At 42.2% G+C, this 22,440-nt stretch overlaps 3 protein-coding genes across 7 annotated transcripts in view; 1 reads left to right on the top strand and 2 right to left on the bottom strand.

Annotated features, from left to right (window-relative positions):
* The window catches only part of vaspb (vasodilator stimulated phosphoprotein b), a 44,986-nt gene extending 43,119 nt beyond the window's left edge, over window positions 1-1,867 (bottom strand). Inside the window, exon 1 of one of the 2 annotated variants that reach the window (XM_079514360.1) lies at window positions 1,308-1,867. In XM_079514360.1, the coding sequence (XP_079370486.1) occupies window positions 1,308-1,312 (5 nt within the window). In that variant the 5' untranslated portion in view covers window positions 1,313-1,867. The remainder of the gene's footprint in view (window positions 1-1,307) is intronic. The other variant, XM_079514359.1, reaches the window with a different exon arrangement.
* A 9,751-nt stretch (window positions 1,868-11,618) lies between these two features.
* snrpd2 (small nuclear ribonucleoprotein D2 polypeptide) lies at window positions 11,619-18,652 on the bottom strand. 4 transcript variants are annotated; one of them, XM_079515097.1, is made up of 5 exons: window positions 18,498-18,652; window positions 16,975-17,067; window positions 16,661-16,687; window positions 15,632-15,811; window positions 11,619-12,044 (listed from the first exon to the last, which is right to left on the bottom strand). In XM_079515097.1, coding segments are annotated over exons 1-5 (477 nt in total). In that variant the 5' UTR covers window positions 18,500-18,652; the 3' UTR covers window positions 11,619-11,869. The 4 variants fall into 4 exon arrangements, with proteins under 4 accessions (XP_079371223.1, XP_079371224.1, XP_079371225.1 ...); XM_079515098.1 differs by lacking the exon at window positions 16,975-17,067 and having other exon boundaries at window positions 18,498-18,650; XM_079515099.1 differs by lacking the exon at window positions 16,975-17,067 and having other exon boundaries at window positions 16,661-16,682; window positions 18,498-18,646.
* A 2,185-nt stretch (window positions 18,653-20,837) lies between these two features.
* foxg1c (forkhead box G1c) lies at window positions 20,838-22,145 on the top strand (the record flags this gene model as incomplete). The annotated part of the gene is made up of 1 exon (XM_079514899.1): window positions 20,838-22,145. One exon carries the CDS (start codon window positions 20,838-20,840, stop codon window positions 22,143-22,145), a length of 1,308 nt encoding a protein of 435 aa, XP_079371025.1.
* Between the last annotated feature and the right edge of the window lie 295 nt (window positions 22,146-22,440).

Below are 22,440 nucleotides of genomic sequence, written 5' to 3'. Positions count from 1 at the left end.
GTGGAATCAATGCTATTCCAATTAAAACTGTGTCAATGTCGGGAATTGTGCATGCTTGGGCAATATGCCAGGACATTAGAGGGACCTTACAATAGGACTCTTATCGTATTCTTGGGTGTAGTAATTTACTGTTGGTTGGTGGTGTGTAAAATAAATAAAAGTCCTAGATCAACCCATGGTACAACTGAAACGAATAGGAGGTTGTTATGGAGAATCAGAGATAGGGCTGAGATAAAGAGTTGTAACAGGTTAACATTCAAGTACTGAATCTCTGTAGGCAGGCTCGCACATCATAGTTAAATTGTCCAAGTGAAAGTGACACATTCGTTCCATGTTTACAGGCTAGGTGGAGGGTCACCCAGGGCAGTTTGAATCTGGCGGAGGGAATAACACGAGAGAGAGAGAGAAGGGGAAAAATCCAACCGAGTGAAGAGCGGGTGGCTTCAAAGTATAATAATTGCCAAGTGCACAGGCTGTGACAGGATGTGGAATTCGTGGACTTGAGCTCTCCACGCACAGCCCGAGCAGCCCTGCCTTGCCCCACTCCCAAATGGAGACAGAGACAGACAGACAGACAGACAGACAGACAGACAGACAGACAGACAGACAGACAGACGTAGCAGAGTGTGATATTAACTGTACGGGGAAAAACACGGACCCATGTGGAAGTTCGGCTGCAGCCAAAAATACAGGACCGTTCAAACTTCAAAGAAAGTTGTGTTTGTAGCAGATACAAAACAATGTGGCTGTTGTCATCGGACCTGCTCTACTACCCTCACCTCTGAGTATGTCTGATTATAGCAGTCACTCTGAACTGGTCGAGCTGCAGTCAGTGTGTGGAGTGGACTGTGTGGACGATACAAACAGAACAGAAGTTTCTAACTGGCACTGGGAGCTGACAGACACGCAAAGCAACCTATTCATTCCCAGGATCACACACACAAAGTGTTCTTTGGAATGGGAACCTAGTTCATAGAGACAACATCGTAAAAAGCAGCCAACTCACGCCCCATTGATTTTCCTCGAGATGACCGTTTAAATATATTTAAACACTCCACTGCTTCACTGGTCGTGTGTGTGTAGTAAAAACTATACGATTCTCTTCAAATAAACCTTTATAATAATGATGGGACATCCTTTGTGTATTGTGGTGTGGTGTGACGTTCAGAGTTTTCCATGCAAACTATTGTTGTACAGCACAGCAGTTCAAAAAACACACACAGAATGTTAGCTCCACCAACCAACACAATGAAGACAGAGAGAGAGAGGAGGAGAGGCGATCCCATTATTTGACCCGCTTTACCCACCTCATTGTTCGGCCAGAGTGCTGGTGGAGATCCTCTCCTTGTTATGCAGCTTGTGCCACTTCAGGTCTGAATCTGAAGCCCGGGGGGAGGTTTAATAAGCAAAACAGCAAAAGAAAAAACGACAAAAATCGGCGGCGACACACATCTAAACCCCCGGCGAAAAGGGGTCGGGAGTATGGAATAAAGAAGCAGGCAGCGCACCTCGACGGGTTTCCTGGTTGTGGTGGTGTGGACTGTGGGGAGGAGGAGGAGGAGGAGGGGGGAGCAGAGTGCATACAGTAGTGGAGCAGCCTGCTTGTCAACTCCAATCACTATCCCACACTCCTTTTTTATAACCAACCAACCAACCAAACCCCCCCAAAAAATAATCTACAACTTTGTTTCCCCCCCTGCCTGCCTCCACTCCACTCCACTAGATATCGCTTTCTTTGCGACCCCCAATTCCTTTCGACACGTTCGCAAATGTTGGATTTTTCGTTCGTCCCACACGCTTGCCTTGTCCCGGTCGGTCGGTCGTCGTTCGTACTAGCAGAGTCTATAATATGTAAATTCATGGACGTCCAACCCGCCCCGCCGGCCGCCAGCTTCAAAGTAGGCTAGGCTCCGTGTTGCCAGATTGCGTGAGAGAAATAAGCAACCAGGTCCATGAAAACACGCACAAAAGAAGGCTATTAAAAAATCTTGGAAAAAAAGTGACAAATGTGGAATATTTGTGTGTGTTTTTTTTTTAAAAACAACACAAATCTGGTATGGGGGTCTCTGGCACAAAATATGTTTAAATGCTGCAGGGTCCTTATTTGGACCAATACATTCATCTGGGGGTCCTTGACATGAAATGTGTGAGAATCACTGGTTTAAAAACGACATAGGATTAAGAAACACGCCCAAATAAGCAACTACACTTTAGAAACAACAAACAAACCCCAAAAAACCGCAACTACCAATATCTATAAGCAACTTTACAGAAAAACAAGCCCAAATGTGCTTATAATAAGCGGACATGGCAACACTGTTCTCATCCCAGTGAGGGCAGCCCGGCCCCTGCCTTCATGGTTAACCGCACCACAACACCGCGCCCTAGCGGTCGGCTTCGTAATGTCAGGGTGGTATGGTTGTTCCATACATACATAGACCAGACGCGACGTTGGCGGATTTATATTTCGTCGTCGCACGACACTGTAGGCAGCGCGCCGAAAATAGCCGATCATCAGATCAGACGGAATTATAAATTAAGCATAGCGTGGCTGTTGAATGGCCTACCGTGTATGTAGACATACTGTACATGTAAACAGAGCTGCTATACACATTTTAAATATGAGCCCTTTTTTGTATACTATTTAAATAGTTTTGAGAAAAAATGTGAAAAAATGTGTCCCAAAATGACTGCAAAAGATTGGTGCTATTCGTTTCTCAAAGCTTTATACCCTATAATTAACGATGCAATGTCACATAGCTCTGTTCACTCAATGCTGCGGCTGTACCCTTTTTCAACGGTTTTATTATATTTTGACACTTGCTTTGACAAGGTAAACCGAACGACGTATATGTTTTCATGATGCCATTAAAGCTCCCTTGAATCTAATTGAATTGTAGTGAGTCAAAAGCTCCTTTGAATCGAATCGAATTGAATTGAATGAGTGAAAGGGGGGTCAACTCATTACTATTACAGTGCAACAAAAATTCGACCGAAAAATTCTAAAGCTGTAGGCCTAGTAGAGAAGTGGTGGTAACAACTGCGGAAAGGACATGAATTATTATAGCAGCCAAGTTATCAACACCGTATGCTGAAGCATTCCTGAAGGCACTATTTCCTGCTAATGAGGAAAGAAGTAGAACGGGAGACGGCGAAGGAATGCATTACGTCTGCAAGGCATGTGTAAACAGTGCACTGAGCTTTCACAACGCGCACGCGCGCGCGCACATACACACACACACACACACACACACACACACACACACACACACAGTTGACCATTCTGAGCAACTGTTAATCTGTGTCAGCTAGCTATATAGCCTATACATTTAGAGGAGGAGGGCGGGGGCCATGCTTTCTGCCAGAACGTTTAGGCACTATTACTATTATTGTTGGTGTAGGATATATTTTGTATTATTAAAGGACAAAGCAGTCTTGAAAGGACGTGGTCCTTTAATAATACTCAATTGAAAATGCAAACTTTGAACGAGCAAAGTTTCGTGCTCTTACTTTTGACCTCTGACCTCTTTATCACCCACCATTTTGAATTAGGCCTATTTGAAAATCAGTTAAAATGCATCTCCTCCCAGGATCCTTGATCAAAATGTACGAAAAGTACTTTTTTAAGTGGAAAAAATGAAGGTTTTTATAAGCCAATGAATTTTTTTGCCAGCATGACAGCAGCCTCTGATTCCTCTTGGTGATTCTTCTACACTCCTGTGCTAGCCCTTTGTTACTCACCGGTGAGTCATTTTAGGCTTGGTGTCTTCATCATTGGATCAACTGGTTAACTGTTTTTGAGTTATTGTCTCCACCAGGCCGAAGGCATGGGGAGAGAGTATGTTTTGCACTCCGTCCGTCCGTCCGTGTGTCCGTCCGTGTGTCCGTGTGTGTGTCCTTCCGTCTGTGAACAGCTAATCTCTGGCACCGTTAACCCGGTCGATGCTAAATTTTGCACACACACTCCCTGGATGCCAACGATGAACCTCTGCCCCAAAATTTCCAGAACGGCCTGTTATAGCGCCACCAGGAGGCCGCTTTGTGCAAAACAAGTTTTTGGACAGTACACCTACAGATTTTGTCCAAACATCACGCAAATTGGTACACAGTCTCTCTAGAGCCATTCAACGAAACGGATCTTTCAGATTTCTCAGACGCCATCCTGATTGGCTAAGATTGGCTTCCAAAGTTCGCAGGAGTGCTCAGTTTCAAACAAAATGCTGCAAATCATGAACACATCGTGTGATTTCCGTGAAATTGTGCACGCACATTCCCACTAGGCAGAGGAAGAAATGCCACATGAACATTTTCAACTCAGCCTCATGTTGGCGCTATAACTGGCCGAAAAGTGTTTTTACCTCTAACTGCACGGATCTGTGGATAACTTTGTATGCCAACTCCCTAGAGGCCAAGGAAAAACCTTTGCCTGGAATTTTTCACATCTGCTCTTTATAGTGCCACCAGGAGGCCGACATATGTAAAACACATTTTCTAATATTACTCCTTCAGATTTTATCCAAATTTCACGCAAATCGGTACACATGCTCTCCATAGTCATGTGATCAAGACGGGTTTGTTTGATTTCTCATAATCCACCCTCATTGGCTACGATTGGCTTCTAAACTTTTCAGGAGTAGCCCGCTTTGTACCCGTTTTGTACAAATCGCCACAACTACTCAACGCAGCGTCCGGTTGTGGTGAAACTGTGCATGCATATTCCCACTAGGCTTTGGAAGAAATGCCACTTGACAGTTTTCAAATCAGCCTCATGGTGGCGCTACAACAGGCTAAGCCGCGTCACACACACACTCACGTTTATATTGCTCCTAAACATTTTGCCAAACATCACACACACACTCCTATCCTCCTGGTGGAGACCTGTGCCCAGAAGGGCACTTTTTCTAGTTTTATTTGAGTTTGTATTGAAAGTATTTGAGTTCTCACTTGAAAGCATTTGATTTATGTTTGAATTTATAACACTTTTGTTTGAATAAGACTGATATTATGAAATACACTTTTGTATTTTATTTTCTAAGACAATTAATGCATGCATGCTATAGAACCAGATTGTTTAATGGAAATCATGATTAAAGAGGACGATCCTGATCAAATTGAACTATTTTCTCATGTATTGATAGTTTATTTGATATTGTACAACAGTGATTTTGAAAAGAAGACTGATTTAGACACTTGGCCTTTCAGGTCAGGTTTTTTGTGTCCTGAAAGGATTCCCTTCCATGGATGGTTCTGGTACCGGATGGTACCCAGACCTGGCGAGCCGACCCGGAACTCTGAACCCCACTTCCCCACACTACTGTGGTAATCTGGTTAGGTCTGAATAGGAGAGAGAGAGAGAGATTTCCCTTTAGAACTGAATAGGAACTGAACTGGGACTTTTCAAGTCACCAACTTAAAGGGGCCCCCATTTGTTTGTTATTTTTCATGAATGATCAAAGCTGTTTATTTTCTGTGTGAAGTTTAATAATATTTTTTCAGTTAACCTTTAATCTTTTATTGCTTATTGCCTTCCTGCTTGATCCTGCCTTATTTTTTGTGTTATCCTTTTAAGCTGCAAACTGTTAATAAAGTATTCAATCAATTAATATGATTATTATTACAAATTTCATTTGTGTAACAAGCCCAATCGACATTTTGCAGCTTGTATGCTTTTATATAGGCCTAAGTTAGTGATAAATAAAACCTTCATGATTCAAGTTAGTTAATAGGCTATATATACAGTGCAGGGTACAGTTTGGGAGAAAATGTGTATATGGTACAAACACACAATTTACAATTTAGGCATTTAGCAGACGCTCTTAATCCAGAGCGACTTACATTAGGCAAGAACAAAAGTATGGGAATACATCACATATATAAAATGCATTTATCAAGAAACATGCGTAAGCTAAGAACGTAACTAGAACATATCTATATAATGACGCTATACATATTAACTATACATATATACTATACTATGCTATACATATGTTCTATGATGTGCTATGACTACATACAATGCAATTATTGTGCTGTCTACATGACATGCTATAAGTCTGTTTCAAATGCTATCTAAGTCTAAAAAGTGCTATCTAAGGGGGTAGGATAAGTGCTATGGGCCATGATGGAGTCTGAAAAGGTGGGTCTTCAGACTACGGCGGAAGATTGGGAGTGATGCTGCAGTTCTGATTGCAACGGGGAGTGCATTCCACAGTTTTGGGGCCAGAAGGGAGAAGAGTTTGGGACGTGTGGAGCGTTGTCCCGGCGTTTTTAGTGAGGGTACTTCGAGCTTTCCTGCGTTGGCTGATCTGAGTGCGCGGGAGGGTTTGTAGGGTTCAATCATGGTTGCAAGATATGGGGGAGCCATACCTTTGGTTGCTTTGAATGAAACACGCACGCACGCACGCACGCACGCACGCACGCACGCACGCACGCACGCACGCACGCACGCACGCACGCACGCACGCACGCACGCACGCACGCACGCACGCACGCACACACACACACACACACACACACACACACACACACACACACACACACACACACACACACACACACACACACAGTAGAAATTGTATATATTTATAAGATATAAGAAATGTTATGCAATATGCATCACATAACAAGTGACTAGACAAAGTGACCTTAAGTAATGTTAGAGTTTTGCCTTTGTACCATTTAAATATTCAAATTTGCATTCCATCTTTCTTTGAAAGGGAAGGAATGTGTTTGGAGAGCAGAGGGTGTGTGGGGGGAGAGGGTCACCAGTGTGTTTGAAGAGGTCTGGGCTGCTGTCCAGATAACTCCAAGTGACATGGTCAGAAAAGGTCCTTGTGACTATAGCCAAGTAGGCTATAAAAAGGAAAAAACTGAGAAAATGCATCATTGCGTGCGTGTCAAACAAGCTTTGAGTGACAGTGTCCTTCAATGCACTGAGAAGGGATCCTATAGTTTCCCATTGGACCAATATCCCCGGCCTAAGCTGTGGGGGCACCTAAAAAGAATCTCCATAATTTATAATTATATAATAATATGAAGGAGGCAATTGAAAATTGTGGGAGGCAACAGTCTGGCTCGCAGTCATCTGTGTATCCATCCTCATTCCTCAAGTATCAGCACGCCCTCTACTGAGTACTTCAAGTAACAATATGTATTACTGATGGATTCCTGTAGATGGAGGTATGATACTAACTTCTACAGAGCGGTATACTTTTCAGGACTAGAACGCCTGCAGTTTCTATTAACTTGGTTTCCTCATCGATGATGTCACTGGTGGACGGGTTTCTGAACTGCCCACAGCCCTCCTATGAGACACAGTAGAGTAGAAAAAAATGGTGCCATTTTATCATGATTATTATTGAGGACCTATTATATGAAGATAGGTTGAAAAGTGGTGAAGTGGTCCTTTAAATAAAGAAAGAACATGCAATGTAAATGTTTGTTTACGTTAAAACTATTGTATTAAAAAAACATTGTCCAATCTGTGTGGTAGCTAGAGTATGTATACAACTTATACAATTGTGGTGGCTGTTTTTGGTATCCCTGCTCTTCCATTGAGACATTCTGTGTCAGTCAGTGTCTACATTGGACTCGACCTTTGACACATGGTTTAATGGTTTTCCGGTTTGACACAAATTTTGACCTGAGGGCTGAGGGTCAAAATTTACATTCTCCACAGAGCAAGCAGGACTCAGCGGTTAAATATCAGCACAAAGTCACAGAAGCAAAAAGCAAGGATTTTTGTCATGTGATCCTATAATAAGACTTATTTGTAGCCTACGCATAGGGGCCCTTATACATGTAGGACCCTATAGGCCATTTATGTTTTAGGGGTCCCCCATTTTTTATGCACCAAGAACAGGCATGGTTAGGGATGGGCATGCAAACTGTATGGGGTAGAAGACTGTAGACATTTTTATCATAGGCTACAGGATTTAGTCTATAACTTGAACTTGAGTATTAACACATAGCCTAATTAATATGTATTTGCATGTAAAATAAATATATCTATAAAATACATGTCAGCTCTGGTAGTCAAAGTCAAAGTCCCCTGGGAATTTTGCCCGGTCCAGAATCCCCCCTATGTCTGTTCCCACCATCAGCTGTTTGTAAATAGGCCTAACAGCTACCTGTAATTTGCTGGGTATACTTGATCTGTTTTGTTTTGGCTGTCAGTGAACTTGTCCTTGCAGCATTACGGCACTTTGTCATTCACAATCACACACAAAGAGACGAGTGACTGAGTGTGTGTTTATACCTACTCTGCCACTCTCTCTCCACCTGGCCTCACAGCTTTTGACACCGGGACCAGGGATCTGCTTGGAAACAAACTGCGGTGGCTCCAGTTACCGGCCACGATCGATGGGGGGCTCAAGGTGTCGCATTGCTCGTGGGGGTCGGGTATCGACGCGTGGCCGATCGCTATCATAATCACACTTCCCCTCTTATCGTGCCTTCTGAATAAAACATCTCCCTTCCTGCTGTGGATCACTCATCCTGACATCTGGAGGGAAATTGACTTCTCAAAGTGTCTTTATGAGTACCCTCAAGAAAACTTTGATTATGAACTTGAATACTTTAACCCATTTTGTCTGGATGCCTGTGCACCTGCCCTTTCTGTAAATCACAATTTAGCAAGTCAGTGCAGTTTCCCTTCTGTGTGTGTGTGTGTGTGTGTGTGTGTGTGGTAAATGGGTGTTGGTTGGGGCCCAAGGATATTCTTGAGATAAACCCAGCAACTTGCTACTTGATCTCCCTCATAAACCTTTTGTCCCAGAACAACGCAAGGATATGCCTAAAGCAGTAGTCAAAATACACCATAACTACTCATGATAGAGGAAATAGTCTTCCGAAGGAGCTCACAAATCCAATGAATGCTGTCCACCTATGATAGTTCTATCCCAGATGGCTCCACCTGACAGCTGTAAATCAGTGAGGTGCGCACACACGCACGCACGCGCGCGCGCACACACACACACACGCGCGCGCGCACACACACACACACACGGACAGATGTAGTCAGATTAAATAGCCTAAAACTTGGAACACCAGTAGGCCAGTCAATCTAAGATTTGACCCAAAAGAAATTGCAAAAGTAATCGTTCAAGGTTTTTTATGATCCTTAGGGTCATCCAAATAACATATTAAAAATAGAGCATTATATAAATTGTGGATCATGGTAAATTCAGGGGTTGTAAATTGGAGTACCATTAAAAACCTAATTTTAATTATGCTTGGAAGCTCCGCACACTCAGATCCGCGCAAATCTTTTTCAGCAGATGAGCGGTGGTTCTTTTTACAATTAAGTAGAATGTTTTCGTGCAAAACTAATGCTTGGAATGGATTCAGAATCATGAAGCCCTAGTTTGACACATTACTAGAGGGACGTGCATGCGCCAAAAGCATAATTAAAATTAGATTTTCTTAGATTGACTGGCCTACAGCTGAAGGGGCACGATAGCAAAGAGCTTAAGGCGGGTACCACATGGATGGTCTGATGACTGACAGCATTAGCGTGTACCAGGTTCGATTCCCAAGGCCATGCAGCTGCATGTCACTCCTTGACTCTCCCAGTCTCCTCCCAATTCCTGCCTCACTCTACTGCGGATCACATACCAGACATATATACATACCATACATACATATATATATATATATATAAATATATAAAGAATACCAGTTTAACAATCCCCAAGAACATTGGACTGTTAAGTGTAGCACAGAACACTCATTGTTCTTGCCATCTGCAAACATGCACCTGCCAAGTTCAATTTCTATTATGTAAATGCAATGTGTGCAATAACCTAACTGTAGCATAACCCATGCAAAAGTATTGCAATACAGTCATTTTGTGCAACATGATACATGACTTGTCTCATCATCACAGTATGCACAGCCAACAGCTCACCTGGTATGACCCTGTACTCGTTATACTCCTAATCTTACTTTATATACATACTTGTTATACTCTACGCTACATTATACTCCCATGCTCCAACCATGAACATTCCCTTGAATTGAATTGAATGTACAACAGTGACTTTAACCCATTTTGGGCGGGAACCCCCTTTTGGTGTTTTAAACATTGTTATAATTTAGCTATTGAAAAATAGCAGATCTACAAGCTCATAGCGCGCCACCGAGTGGCGCGCTATGAGCTTGTAGGTCTGCTATTTTTGAAAAGTCGTGAAAATATTTATTTCAGAAAACTGGAGGATTTAGAAGATTTTTTTTAAATTTTGAGGTCAGGCATAAATGGATTAAGTAACAAAAGAGGTTGACCTCTGGCCTAAACACAAATGCAGGAATCAATAGCAATTGACTTTCTATAACAATTATACATTATAACTAGTCAAGAGTATACGTGCACTTATTAGTTACACACTTGAATTGCCAAGTTTAGCAGCACCAACAACTTGAGATTAGGTGCCCGCCGCCATTTGAAGAAAAAGCACCTAGAAGCTATTAAGGCAATTAACAAAGTGGACAAGATGGAAAGAGCGGGAGAGTAACAGCCTGAAATTGAGAGAGCAGGGTGTGAAGTGACAGTCAGCACATCTGGTCTCATCAATAATGCAGCGGGCCTTTAAACGGCAGTTTGTCGCATATTGAGCGCTGCGGACTGAAATCAAGCCCGACACCTTAGATGCTGGCAGGGGAGGGGGGGTGGTGGACAACAAGAGGGAATGGTGGGGTTTTGGAGGAGGCCGATTAGGGTAGGCGAGATAAGGGAGAAAGGGGTGATGGCTCTTTACTGTAGATACATTTGTGAAGGTACTCATGCATTATAGTAGCGACCCATTGCACTATAAACTAGTTATTGTACAATAAGTCTAGATGTCAGTATCCATCCGAGTCTGGACTTTTGCTTCTTGATAATACAATTAATGTGTAAACAAGCATTATCAAGTTTATCAACAAGCAAATATTACATATCCATCAATGACCAGTGGTCAGACTGGAACCACAGAAAACTGTGGGTCATAACAAAATCACGCTAGTGGCGCCCTCATCTTTACTGCCGTTTCCACAAGGAAAACGTAATAAGTGTTGCCCCATAACAATGAAATTAACAAATTTTTTTTGTCACAAGGCATGAAATATGTGCCATATCATTAAGACATACAACGGCTTCCTCTAAGACTTCAGGCTCCTGCCAGACCTGTTGAAAAACCACCTCGTCACCCAAGGTGTTTTCCCAAGGTAAAATCTGCTCACCATCTCTAATATCCATGCTTCCCACTACTGCATCATGGCAGTTTATCCAGCGCAAAATGCCTCCTAACTGCGCATCGTACAAATAACTGATTTAATTCCTTCATATATATATATATATATATATATATATATATATATATATATATATAGAGAGAGAGAGAGAGAGAGAGAGAGAGAGAGAGAGAGAGAGAGATTTGTTTTAAACTACATATAAATAAAACTGAAAGAGCCCATCTGTATTAGCTAAAGTTGTATTGCTTCGGCTGCCCTATAATGTTTTGTGGCCTTGCCACATCACACAATGATGCTTTGAGTTTATCATAGCAATAATGATATAGAACAGAAAAATGCGCTGGCTGGCTAATAGCCCACATTGAAGAAAATCGGCTCACAACACCATATGTATTACTCCTGTCACTTTTATTATTAAAATGAAAAAAGACCAAAAACTAGACAAAGCAAAACAGCTCATGACTCAGTGAGCTTAAATTTGCCACTAAAGGCATACAGATATAATGTTCCTCACATAATGATGACCGAAGTCATACAAAAAAAAAGGAAATGAAGGAGAAAAAAATCCAACAATGACAGAATATTGTCATGGTGAAGGTGTTGGTGACTACTCATATTTTGGTGAACGGACGAATACAGTTTATTTTCCAGTGATGAGGGGATTTCTAAGCACAACGATGACAGAATCGCCTCGGAGGAACATCTTGGAAATGTAGCGGTCCTTATTCACAGGCTTTGACTTCTTCTTTCCCTTTCCACTCTTCGGGACTTCCGTCCACATCTCCTTCACATTCTCCAAGACCATGTTGCAATGCCTGAAATGATGGAATAGGGAACAAAATGAGGAGGGGGGGTTGTTTTTCAAAGTCAGGGGTTAGTTCTCTCCACTTGTGAGTCGTGGACAGTATGAAAACTGTGTGGTCCATAAAAGGTCAAATTAAGCAGTTGTGTTGTCTCATACTAATTAGAGGTGGTGAGTAGGGTCAATTATATGTTTAAAATGTATAATTTTAGTATGCACTGTGAGCCCTGGTGGTAATTCATGTTCTTTCTTTTTAGGTCCACCTGCTTCAGTTTTTCCCCTTGTTCGGAATTCTTATTTATTTTATTTTTTTCACCTGTAGTCAGACCAACTGAGTTGTTTATGTGAATGAAAACATCTGGCTCTAGTTTCACCTTCAAATTAAAGATAACATGAAATGGTATTCCGAGTAGGGTGAAAATGGTAGTGTTGCAACCGGAAGCCCACATCATCATTCGGTTAATTACCTGTCAACCAAATGGTTTTTTTAATCAACGGTGTAGCCTAAGGCTGAAAAAAAATCTAAAATGGTAGACATTAATTTCAGATAATTTAATTAAAATGGGTGCATTGTAATATTTCTGCACACATTGAGATTAGAAAGATAGTTTTCTTTCTGCACAGGTAGATTAAAATGCCATTGTCAACATGTTCTAGTATTAATCTAGTGCAGAATCTGTTGAGCTCGCTGCCGAGACCAGAGTACAGGCGCAGACAACCCTACCACACAGATACCGAAGAGTAGCTCTCCACTTAAGTTTAAAGGCCCATTTCTCTCAGAATGTCCAAGGAGCAGCTGCATCGTGTTCTTCTTTGCGCCGTCTCCATCTGTGCGTAATGGATCGCTTGGAGGCATGTATTCTAAGTGATTTAGCATTGTCCTGTTGCAGAGCTCGAAATTACGACTTTTTTGGTCACATATATGTTCCCGAAATGAATGATCTGTGTGACATCCCTGCATTCACCGGCAGTCAGCATTGAGCTGACTGTGACTATTCTAACCAATAAAACGTGAGCTTTCATCATGTCCCCAACTATAAATGCAGATTTTTAGAATGGTTAATATGCCTTCATTCCTCTCCCAAAGCTAAGCTAAGCTACAGAGCTGAACAGCTAAAATAACATGAGAGAAAGAGAAGAAGAACAGCGAACACATGGCTGGTATTTTACAACAAATGTCTCTTGAAACCATTTTAAATATTCCAAATAAATACGTAGCCTATAGAGAAATCAAACCTCTGAGTATATGCAATATGGCCAGTGTAATACTTATAATAGGCCTACTGTACGCAAGCTAATACACCATATTATATTTATTGCATTTATTTGATACATTTGAATTATATTAATCAAATGGGACACCACAGTGAACAGATTAAAAAAAGAAAATATGATGATGGATGAGGGACATTTTTACGGTTACTTATACCATTTTATGAAACTTGTAAATATATATACATACATAAATTAATTAATACAAAAAATAGATTCCATATCAAAACATTTTGCTGGTGCTCAGGAGTGCTAACTTCTCACGAGAGAGAGATATAGTGTGTGTGTGTGTGTGTGTGTGTGTGTGTGTGTGTGTGTGTGTGTGTGAGAGAGAGTGTGAGAATGTGTGTGTGAGAGCGCGTGTGTGTTTTCTTTACATCCCCAATGCTGAGGGTATTATTTAATTTCCCCATCTATTATTATGACGTATTATTGTGAAAACAGGAGCTGTGCATGTCTCAGCTAATCACATCGATGAAGATGGGGTCGAACACCACTGCAGCTTCCAAAACCTTTACACACATGACACATACCATCTGCAGATCGGAGTAACTAGACGTCAGTAAGCCCTGATGCAGGCTGGTCAGCGGGTGCCCCCCAAAGCTCCCCCCGCCACACGCAAGCGCAGCCGCCGGTGAAAGCATCCCAAACTGCGTTTTGGTTTATAAACAGCGGGGCACTGTACAGTAGTTGTAACCTGCGACGATTGTGAACAGAGCAGCAGCAGCTGAGCGCAGTCGGGGGAGCCCACTGCAGCCTCGCCTCTTCCGACTTCCTCCACGTTATTAACCTACCCTACACTCGCTGGGACCGAGGCTACCCTACACTCCACCAGAGCTGTTGGGGGGGCGGGGCACGTGTGTGTTAGCAGCAGCCATCCACCGGGCTCCGCCAAACTTTGGTCAACTCAACTGTCATTGCATCTCTGACATGTATTTATAATTGTATTTTACAGACAGCACGGGTGGGCGGCTGTGCGCCCCAAATGCCTCTGGGCCCCAACACAATTGCGTTGACTGCGTCACGCTAGTTATGCCCCTGCATCTGCAAGTCTTTTATTCGGCTATGAGCACCGCGTTAGGGCCGATTCATACTCCCTATTTTAGAGCCGAATAAAAGTCGGTTCGGCTCTGTAGAGCCTACAATGTGACGTCATTTGAGGTTCGGGGGGGCGGGTACCGTCCTAAAGTCGGCTCTTCTGTGCTACTGAAAATGTCTGACGAGCCGAAATCATTTCGGCACTACAGCGCCAAAACAGCGGTAAAATAGGAGTATGAATCGGCCCTTACACTGGACCACAAAGTAAAACAATAAAACAGTACTGCTGAATCAAGCGTGTTACTTCATTGCCTATTTCTCACTGAAAATGTATTCTGAAACATATTTTAGTATACTGTTCTGTATAGGGATAAATGGATAATAACATTTTTGATTTGATTTCCATAGTGCTCCAATATATTTTAAAAATACTAAAATAAATGTATATATATATATATTATGAAACAAACACGTTGTTTCACAAAGATGCATCTCACCAAATCACATTCCTCCCAGTAATACAAGTTACAGTCCCAAGATACAGTTAATAATGCATGTCAATCGAACACCTGTATAAAAGACCATCCTCATCCAACCACAGTGTGACATAAAAACAAGTGAATACTGAGGTCAACAGTCCTTAGATCAGGGGTGCCCACACTTTTATGACGTGAGAGCTACTTTCAAAATGATCAGCTCAACAAGATCTAGCCACCATTGCTGAAAAAGTGAAAATAGTTAAAATATGTACCTGAGGGGGCTTTGGAATAGCGGCGCTGGCATTACATATAGGACAAATGCACTTGGAATGGGAAATAGAGGGGGAGAAATCTAATAGTTAGGGTTTTTTTGTATTTAATTTGTAATGCTACAGACATTTGTGCACAGCAACACTGTTGAAAACAAAATATTCCATTGTGAGTTTGAGCTTACAGGCCCCTTTTGTCAATCAATCAAGTCACCTTTAACTCAAGTGGCAGATTCCAAAAATAGTTTTTTATTTTAATGTATTTTTTATTTAAATTAAATATTATTTAGGGACATGTCCTGTGGTCTACCTGTACAGCCTTTGTACTACCTTTTGGGCACCCCTGCCTTAGATCTTATAGTTTGCCCAGTGTTGGTCTACAATAAATATTCTCTCTTTTACATGACATACAAAAACTGTGGATAACCAAGGAATACTTAGGCTCACAAAATCACATTCCTCGCAGCAATAAAAGTGATAGAAAACATAGTTTTAGTCGCTGACTGTCCCCAAGCCAGAATACCATGAGCTCCAATCCATACCTGTCGAAGGCCTTGACTCTGCCCAGCAGCTTCTTGTTGTTGCGGCAGTTAATGAGGACCTGTGTGTTGTTCTTCACCGACTGTGTGAGCACGGACAGCGGCCCAGTGTTGAACTCCTCTTCCTCTCGTTTCTGGAGCTCCTCTGGGGTCATTTCTGACTTGGGCTTGGTCAACAGACTCCTGGAAAACAAAACATATTAGCAACAACAATAAATCGAATAATCATGAACATGACGTTGTGCTATTTCGTCGACATAGGGGTAAATATTAGGACATTAATTTGTTTTACCCAGTGTCATTTTAATTCACTGGGTCACATTCTCCCCCATGCATTGTATTCTGTCTGGAATTTGAAACTGGCCCAGTAAAAATAACCCCTCTTACAGTATATTTATTTTATTTTTTATTTCTAATTATGATAATATGATATGTTTTTTTCTGTGTAGTACTGTACAGTATTATAGTGATTTTATATATATGATTTTATCCTAACAACACGGACCGGACACATATCTAAACAGTGTGTATGTATCTACATTCTACACGAGCTGTGTCCAAAGTGCGACCCGCGGGCCAAATGCGGCCCTAGGGAATTTTATACTGCCCACAGCTTCATACCTGAATTGTATTATGAACGGGCCTGCCCAACGGTATGGGACATTTTTACATTCAGGTTTTTTAACCTGGGCATTTCCCAGAGTATAATTTGTCAGTGTTGCTTGTTCCTTGTATTTCTTTTTTGGTTACATTTGGTGATGTGACATAAGGCTGGAAAAAAAGGCTGAGATACACTTTTTGTTAACAGCACACACCTGACAAAAGACCATTGATATTAAATATTGATGATAGTTAAATAGAATCGTTTAAATCCGAAGGTACATTCTGTAGTTGGCCTTGGGTGTTTTAATATTTTCTAATATGGACCCCTTTGAAAAAGGTTTGGACACTGCATCTAATAGTAATCTCAGCAAGGCAAATGGCTTCTTGGTTAGAGACAATGTTATCACACGTAAAGATGAAATTACTTACCTAGGTGGTTCCATCCTGGAGGCTAATCTTTCCGGTGATGAAATGGCCACCAACGTAATCAAAAAAGTAAACCAAAGAACAAGATTACTTTACAGGATCTCCTCACTGGTCAACAAAAACACCTTGAAGACCTTAACAGGTCCACACCCACAACACCAGAGGAAGTGCAACGAACCATGTACAACCGAGATTCGGCACAAACAAGGGACTAAATTATTTTCGCTCTTATGCCACCAAAATGTGGAACGCCCTACCAACAATCATTAAGACATGCGAATCCCTTGACTCCTCCAAAAGGTAACAAGACAACTCACCCCTTTTCCGTTTTCCTCCCGGAATTTTCCCCAGTGAGGGGTGGGAGAGGCTGGACAGCAGACGGCTGGACTTTGAATTTCTCTAAAGACAGCCTAAGTACAAATATATTTATGAAAAGCTACTACAGTGAAGTCTGTTCACAGAAGTTGTTGTAGGCTATGTGGGTATTAAAGTAGATAAGACGCGTCAAATGGAGTCTGTACGGCTGGAGATAAACGGACACATGACGTCGGTGGGAGAGCAGATTTTGTGTGTTTCTCTAACTATAAACATTCACGACAGCAGACAGCCTAAGTACAAATATATTTATGAAAAGCTACTACAGTGAAGTCTGTTCACAGAAGTTGTTGTAGGCTATGTGGGTATTATCTGACGAGGTACCATTTGAGTGGGAAAAACCTTACATATACTAAATTGTTTATAGGGTCAATATAAGTAAAATAATATAGCCTTTCCACAGGAGTATCTTTTTATATTTTTCCAAAAAGAATACAAACAGCCAATAGCATATTACAAAGTTATCCCCCTCACTGGGGAAAATTCCGGGAGGAAAAACGGGCAGGCACCGGGGTGAGTTGTCCAGTATTCCTTCAAAACCACTCTCAAAGGGCACCTACGGACGGCTGCAATTCGAAACTGGCCTCCGTAAAATCTGAATCCCCCCCGAATTGAACAAGGTGGACCCTCTTGTAAACAAGTGTAATGCTTAATTGGGTCGTCGACTCACAGTTAACAGTCTTTGTATTGAGTTTGTGCTTGAAATGTACTGTAATTCTGCAAACTGTTAATAAATATTTCAATCAATCAATCAAAAACACCCCTGTTCTACGCCATCAAACTAATACTGGTGGACCACCAGTGGTCCTTGAGGAGGTTCCAGGTGTTCCCCAGCTAAATGATGGAGTTGGAATTAACCAAATGGACCCTTGTAGATCTTTCACTCTTGTTAAACATGATGTGCATTTCTTAATTTACAATAATTCCACACGTTTGCCCGTTATCTCTCCCATGGTACCAACCTCAATACAGCGTGGAATTGTGGACAAAGAAAATATTATCCAACGACAACAAAATACTCGTTTTGGGTCTGAGAGGCTAAATGTCGCCAAATGGTGGTCCGTGGCTCAAATGCCGAATAAATAATGGACCTTGACGTGAGAAGAGTTGAAAACCACTGCTCTAATAGATTGTATACAGCAAGTGATGGAAGCAACACCATGTTATCTTAGCATGCTAACATGGTTGTAACAAGTTGCGCTTTGGTACACTGGTCTGGTGCTGCGATAAATGTGCCTCCTATGTTAATGCCGGTTATTGTTGGTTGTTAATTATCTGATAATAAATAAATGGCAATGAAAAAAGACAACCCCGGCCCCATTACAACTTTAGCACTTAGCTCCAGTGCACTGGACCAGGGCTAGCATGCTAACTAGCACCTACTACAACTCTCTATTATCTCTGTCTGGGAGTATCAGTATAGCCTACTGCATTCGTCAAAACAAGAGTTATCTAATGTACTCACATGATTTCTTCTCGAACAAAATGTGTTTTCAAAATTAAAACTTGGAGCTCGGACAATTCTTTTCCCTTTCAGCTGATTTTCGTCTATTCAACGATTCATTCAACTGCAACTCGTGCTGTAAATCACTGCTTCCGGGTCGAGCAGCGGGCGCTTGAAAGTGCAGGAATCACGTCCGGGTTACAAAATTCCAACTACTTATTTACATTTTAATCTTATTCTTATATAGAGCCAGTCGCCAGGTTTTCTTTAATTAATCGTTTAGGAATCTGTTGTTTCACATTCTTGCAAATGCTTATTTACATTTTAATATTTTTTATACAGGTTTTCTTTTATTACCGGTAGGCCTAATCGTTTATAGGAATATGTCCTTTCACATTCTTCCAAATGCTTTATTTAGGCTACAGGTTTATACAGGTTTTCATTTATTAATCATTTTCATTTATAGTAATTTTACTTTTTATTTTATTATATTTATTATATAAATGTATTATCACACTGTAATTAATCCTTATTTATTTTTGTTAGGCTATTGTTTGCAACTGACATCTACAGATAAACACAGCATTGTCTCCTTACCTGCTGATGGACTGCATGGGAAGAAAAACAAAACTGTAAGAAGAGACAGCCCAGGGGGTACATGTTGGAACACCAAACAGTTAGGTCTTTGTCAGTGGTGTAAAAAGTAGGCGACATTTACAAGTAGCCTACTGTACACAACACACAAGTACAATTGTTGGGCATTTTTAGTGGAGTATTTCCAATTTTCAATATTCTACCTACTCCACTACAGTACAATTATTTGGAAAGTTTATATATATAGGCCTACGTGGATACAAATGATATCCTGCAGGAGAGGGAATGCAGGATACATGATGAACAAGGGAAATTGGAAGTAATGACACAAATAAATGAGCAGACAAAATTAAAAGTGGAATACTACATTTTAAGCTGTACTACAATTTAACTCTTTCCTGATTGGCTGAAATTGTTCTGTTTCTGCTGGAGAGATGCATGGGCGACCCCTGTTAATGAACAAAAACGCTATGCTATGCTCAGCTCAAAGTAGGCCTAATAAAAAATCTGAATTAAAAAATAAATACCGGTAAATGTTTTCTAAGTTAATATTTCAGTAAAAGCACATGCAGTCATAATACAGAATATTTAGGTAAACAATATAATTAAGTTAAAGTTTTTGGAGACACACGACTGCGTAAAGTGCGTATGGCCTAGTATGTGGCACTGAAAACTGAAAAACTGATTTGGGTGTCTAGTTTCCGTGACACCTTTTTGGGGGTCGCCACTCACCAGGCAAAAGGTATGAGAACCACTGGGATATAGTTTATTAATATACTAATAGATACGATAACTATTTATATAGCGCTTTTGCTCAAATAAACCGCTTTGACCAAATATAAAAACAATTTATAGGCCTATACGAAAAATGTTCATACTCTTCATCAACATGACACTGCAAAATCCTAAACATCCAGGAAGTAGCTGACAGAAAAGAGTGTGAGGATTACAAGTGTTTCGACAGAGATTATGCGTGCGTCCTGACTCCTGCAGCGCTGACAACATTCCCAACATGTGCGCACTTGTTTGGAAGCATGGAGAATTGTTAGTGCAGGACTCAAAGTGAGAAAAGAGGGTAAAGGGTAAAATAAACTAACTTGCAACTATATTTTGTGTTACCATATGTCACACACATGTAGACACACACCTTTAGCTGCTGCCTGTCTGTCAACAGCTGTGCATGAACACGCGTGCCCGCAGGCGGACTTATACACCAAGACTTTCTATAGCCTCTCTTCAGTGCGCGCTCTCTCTGATGTTTGTTTACACAATCCGACGCGTTTAGCCTACCTGTTCTGTTCGATAAGGATTATTTACAGATCTTACAACCAGTCCTTATTTTCATGGGATGTTTGCCAAATTATTGTGTCAACACACACAAAAGGGAAAAGGAAGAGATGGAGAGAGGCGGTCCCATGCGGACCCAGAGGGAGATCCGCAGGTGATAGAGAGACAGAGAGGCTTGGGTTACAAGAGCTGCGGAAGTGTTAATTGAACCTGAGAGTTCATCGATCAGTCAGCGAGATTGGCAGCAGCGCGCCAACTAAATCACACTTTCTATACCCGAGTCGGCTGGCTGGGTGACCGTCCATGCATGCATGCGCACATCTTGTTTTCAGGTTGGTGAGCGCACATAACGCATAATGTCTGTGGCATCCTGATGAGACGTTTGGATCACTGCAGTGTGCGCCTTATCGCTCCGTGGATACTTTAACATTTCAGAGACGCGCCTTTTGGGGATTGATTGAATGAGTGTTGTTAAACAACATGGATGATTTAAAAACTCCTGTCAGATTTTTCCACCACAAGTCCTCTTCGTTCAGCATCAGCAGCTTGTTGTTCAGGCGAGAGGGAGTGATGAGTGAGACACCGGCTCTTTCCCAGCAGGGCGAAAAGTTGTCCCCCCCGACCCGAAAACAATGCCCCGGAGACCCAGCAAAGCCTCGAGAGGAAGACTGCAACGTTAACGCAGACTGCAACGACAGGAAGAAAGAGTGCCCTGTCGAAGAACATAAAGCGGTGTCCACAAACGCCACCAAACAACGAGACGGAAATAAAGACGAGGTGAAGAAAAGTGGTAGGGGATCATCCGACGAAAAAGCCAAACCCGAGAAACCTCCTTTTAGTTACAACGCACTCATCATGATGGCTATTCGGCAGAGCCCGGAGCGCCGACTCACACTCAACGGCATATACGAGTACATCATGGGCAACTTTCCTTACTACCGAGAGAACAGACAGGGCTGGCAAAACTCCATCAGGCACAACTTGAGTCTGAACAAGTGCTTCGTCAAGGTGCCGCGCCACTACGACGACCCGGGCAAGGGCAACTACTGGATGCTGGACCCGTCGAGCGACGACGTCTTCATAGGCGGCACGTCCGGCAAACTCCGGCGCCGGACCACGGCGAGCTCCAGAGCCAAGCTGGCCATAAAAAGAGGCGCTCGTCTGGCGTCCAGCACCGCGGCCAGTCTGGCCTTCGCCACGGGCTCGTTTTACTGGCCCGTCCCGGCGTCGTTTCTCTCCCTCCATCATCAGCCGCCTGTGGTGCGCTCACACCACCTCGCCGGGGGCTCGTATCTCGGTCCACCACCACATCCTCCACATCACTCCAATTACGCAGCAGCAGCAGCATCTGTCGTTTCACAGCGGTCATCGTCATCACGCCATCACCAAGTCAGTGCGACCACCGTGTCCTCCGGGGCTGACCACCGGTACCTCCACACCAACCAGGAGACGTCTTACTTTGGGATTAGTTGCGCGCAGTCCCGTCGTCATCATCAAATCAGCACCGCAGCCGCCGCTTTCTCGTCCGCGTCCGTGCCATGCACATTGTCTCTGCCCAATCATCCCTGTTCTTTGAACATGCTCTCCACGGGGCAGGCCAGCTATTTCTACTCACAGCAGATGCCTTATTCCGCAACGTTTAACCACCCATGCCAAGATGACTGTCCCGTCATGCCCAATAATAAGGCCCCGGGACCTGGACAGTGTCTTTCGAAGAATGACTTTCATGGGAGCTGCAATGAGTTTCTGAATTATTATCCTCAAGCCAGCACGAGCCCTCTCTCCTGAAATGTTATATATTATATTAGGGTAATTGTATAGAAATAGAATGAAGCCATGCATTCATTTCATAAAGTCACAATGCGTATAGGGCAGGCGCACTGCGCTCATTGCGTGACATGATGTTCGTTTAGCAAATAGATTCATGTGTTCCTAGTCTTGTACTTTTTATTTTTAAGTCAACTACAGGCCTAAACATAAGGCCTATACACACCAGCCAAAGAAAATAAAAATGAAATATCTCATCTGTGCAAACTCTTTTGGGTTACCAAAAAGCCCATGTCGTGACAAAAATCCCGCATAT

The sequence above is a fragment of the Electrona antarctica genome, assembly GCF_951216825.1.
Source record: "Electrona antarctica genome assembly, chromosome: 11".
Lineage (NCBI taxonomy): Eukaryota > Metazoa > Chordata > Actinopteri > Myctophiformes > Myctophidae > Electrona > Electrona antarctica.
Note: the sequence above shows the minus strand (reverse complement) of the source record. Positions and strands in the feature narration are given on the sequence as shown.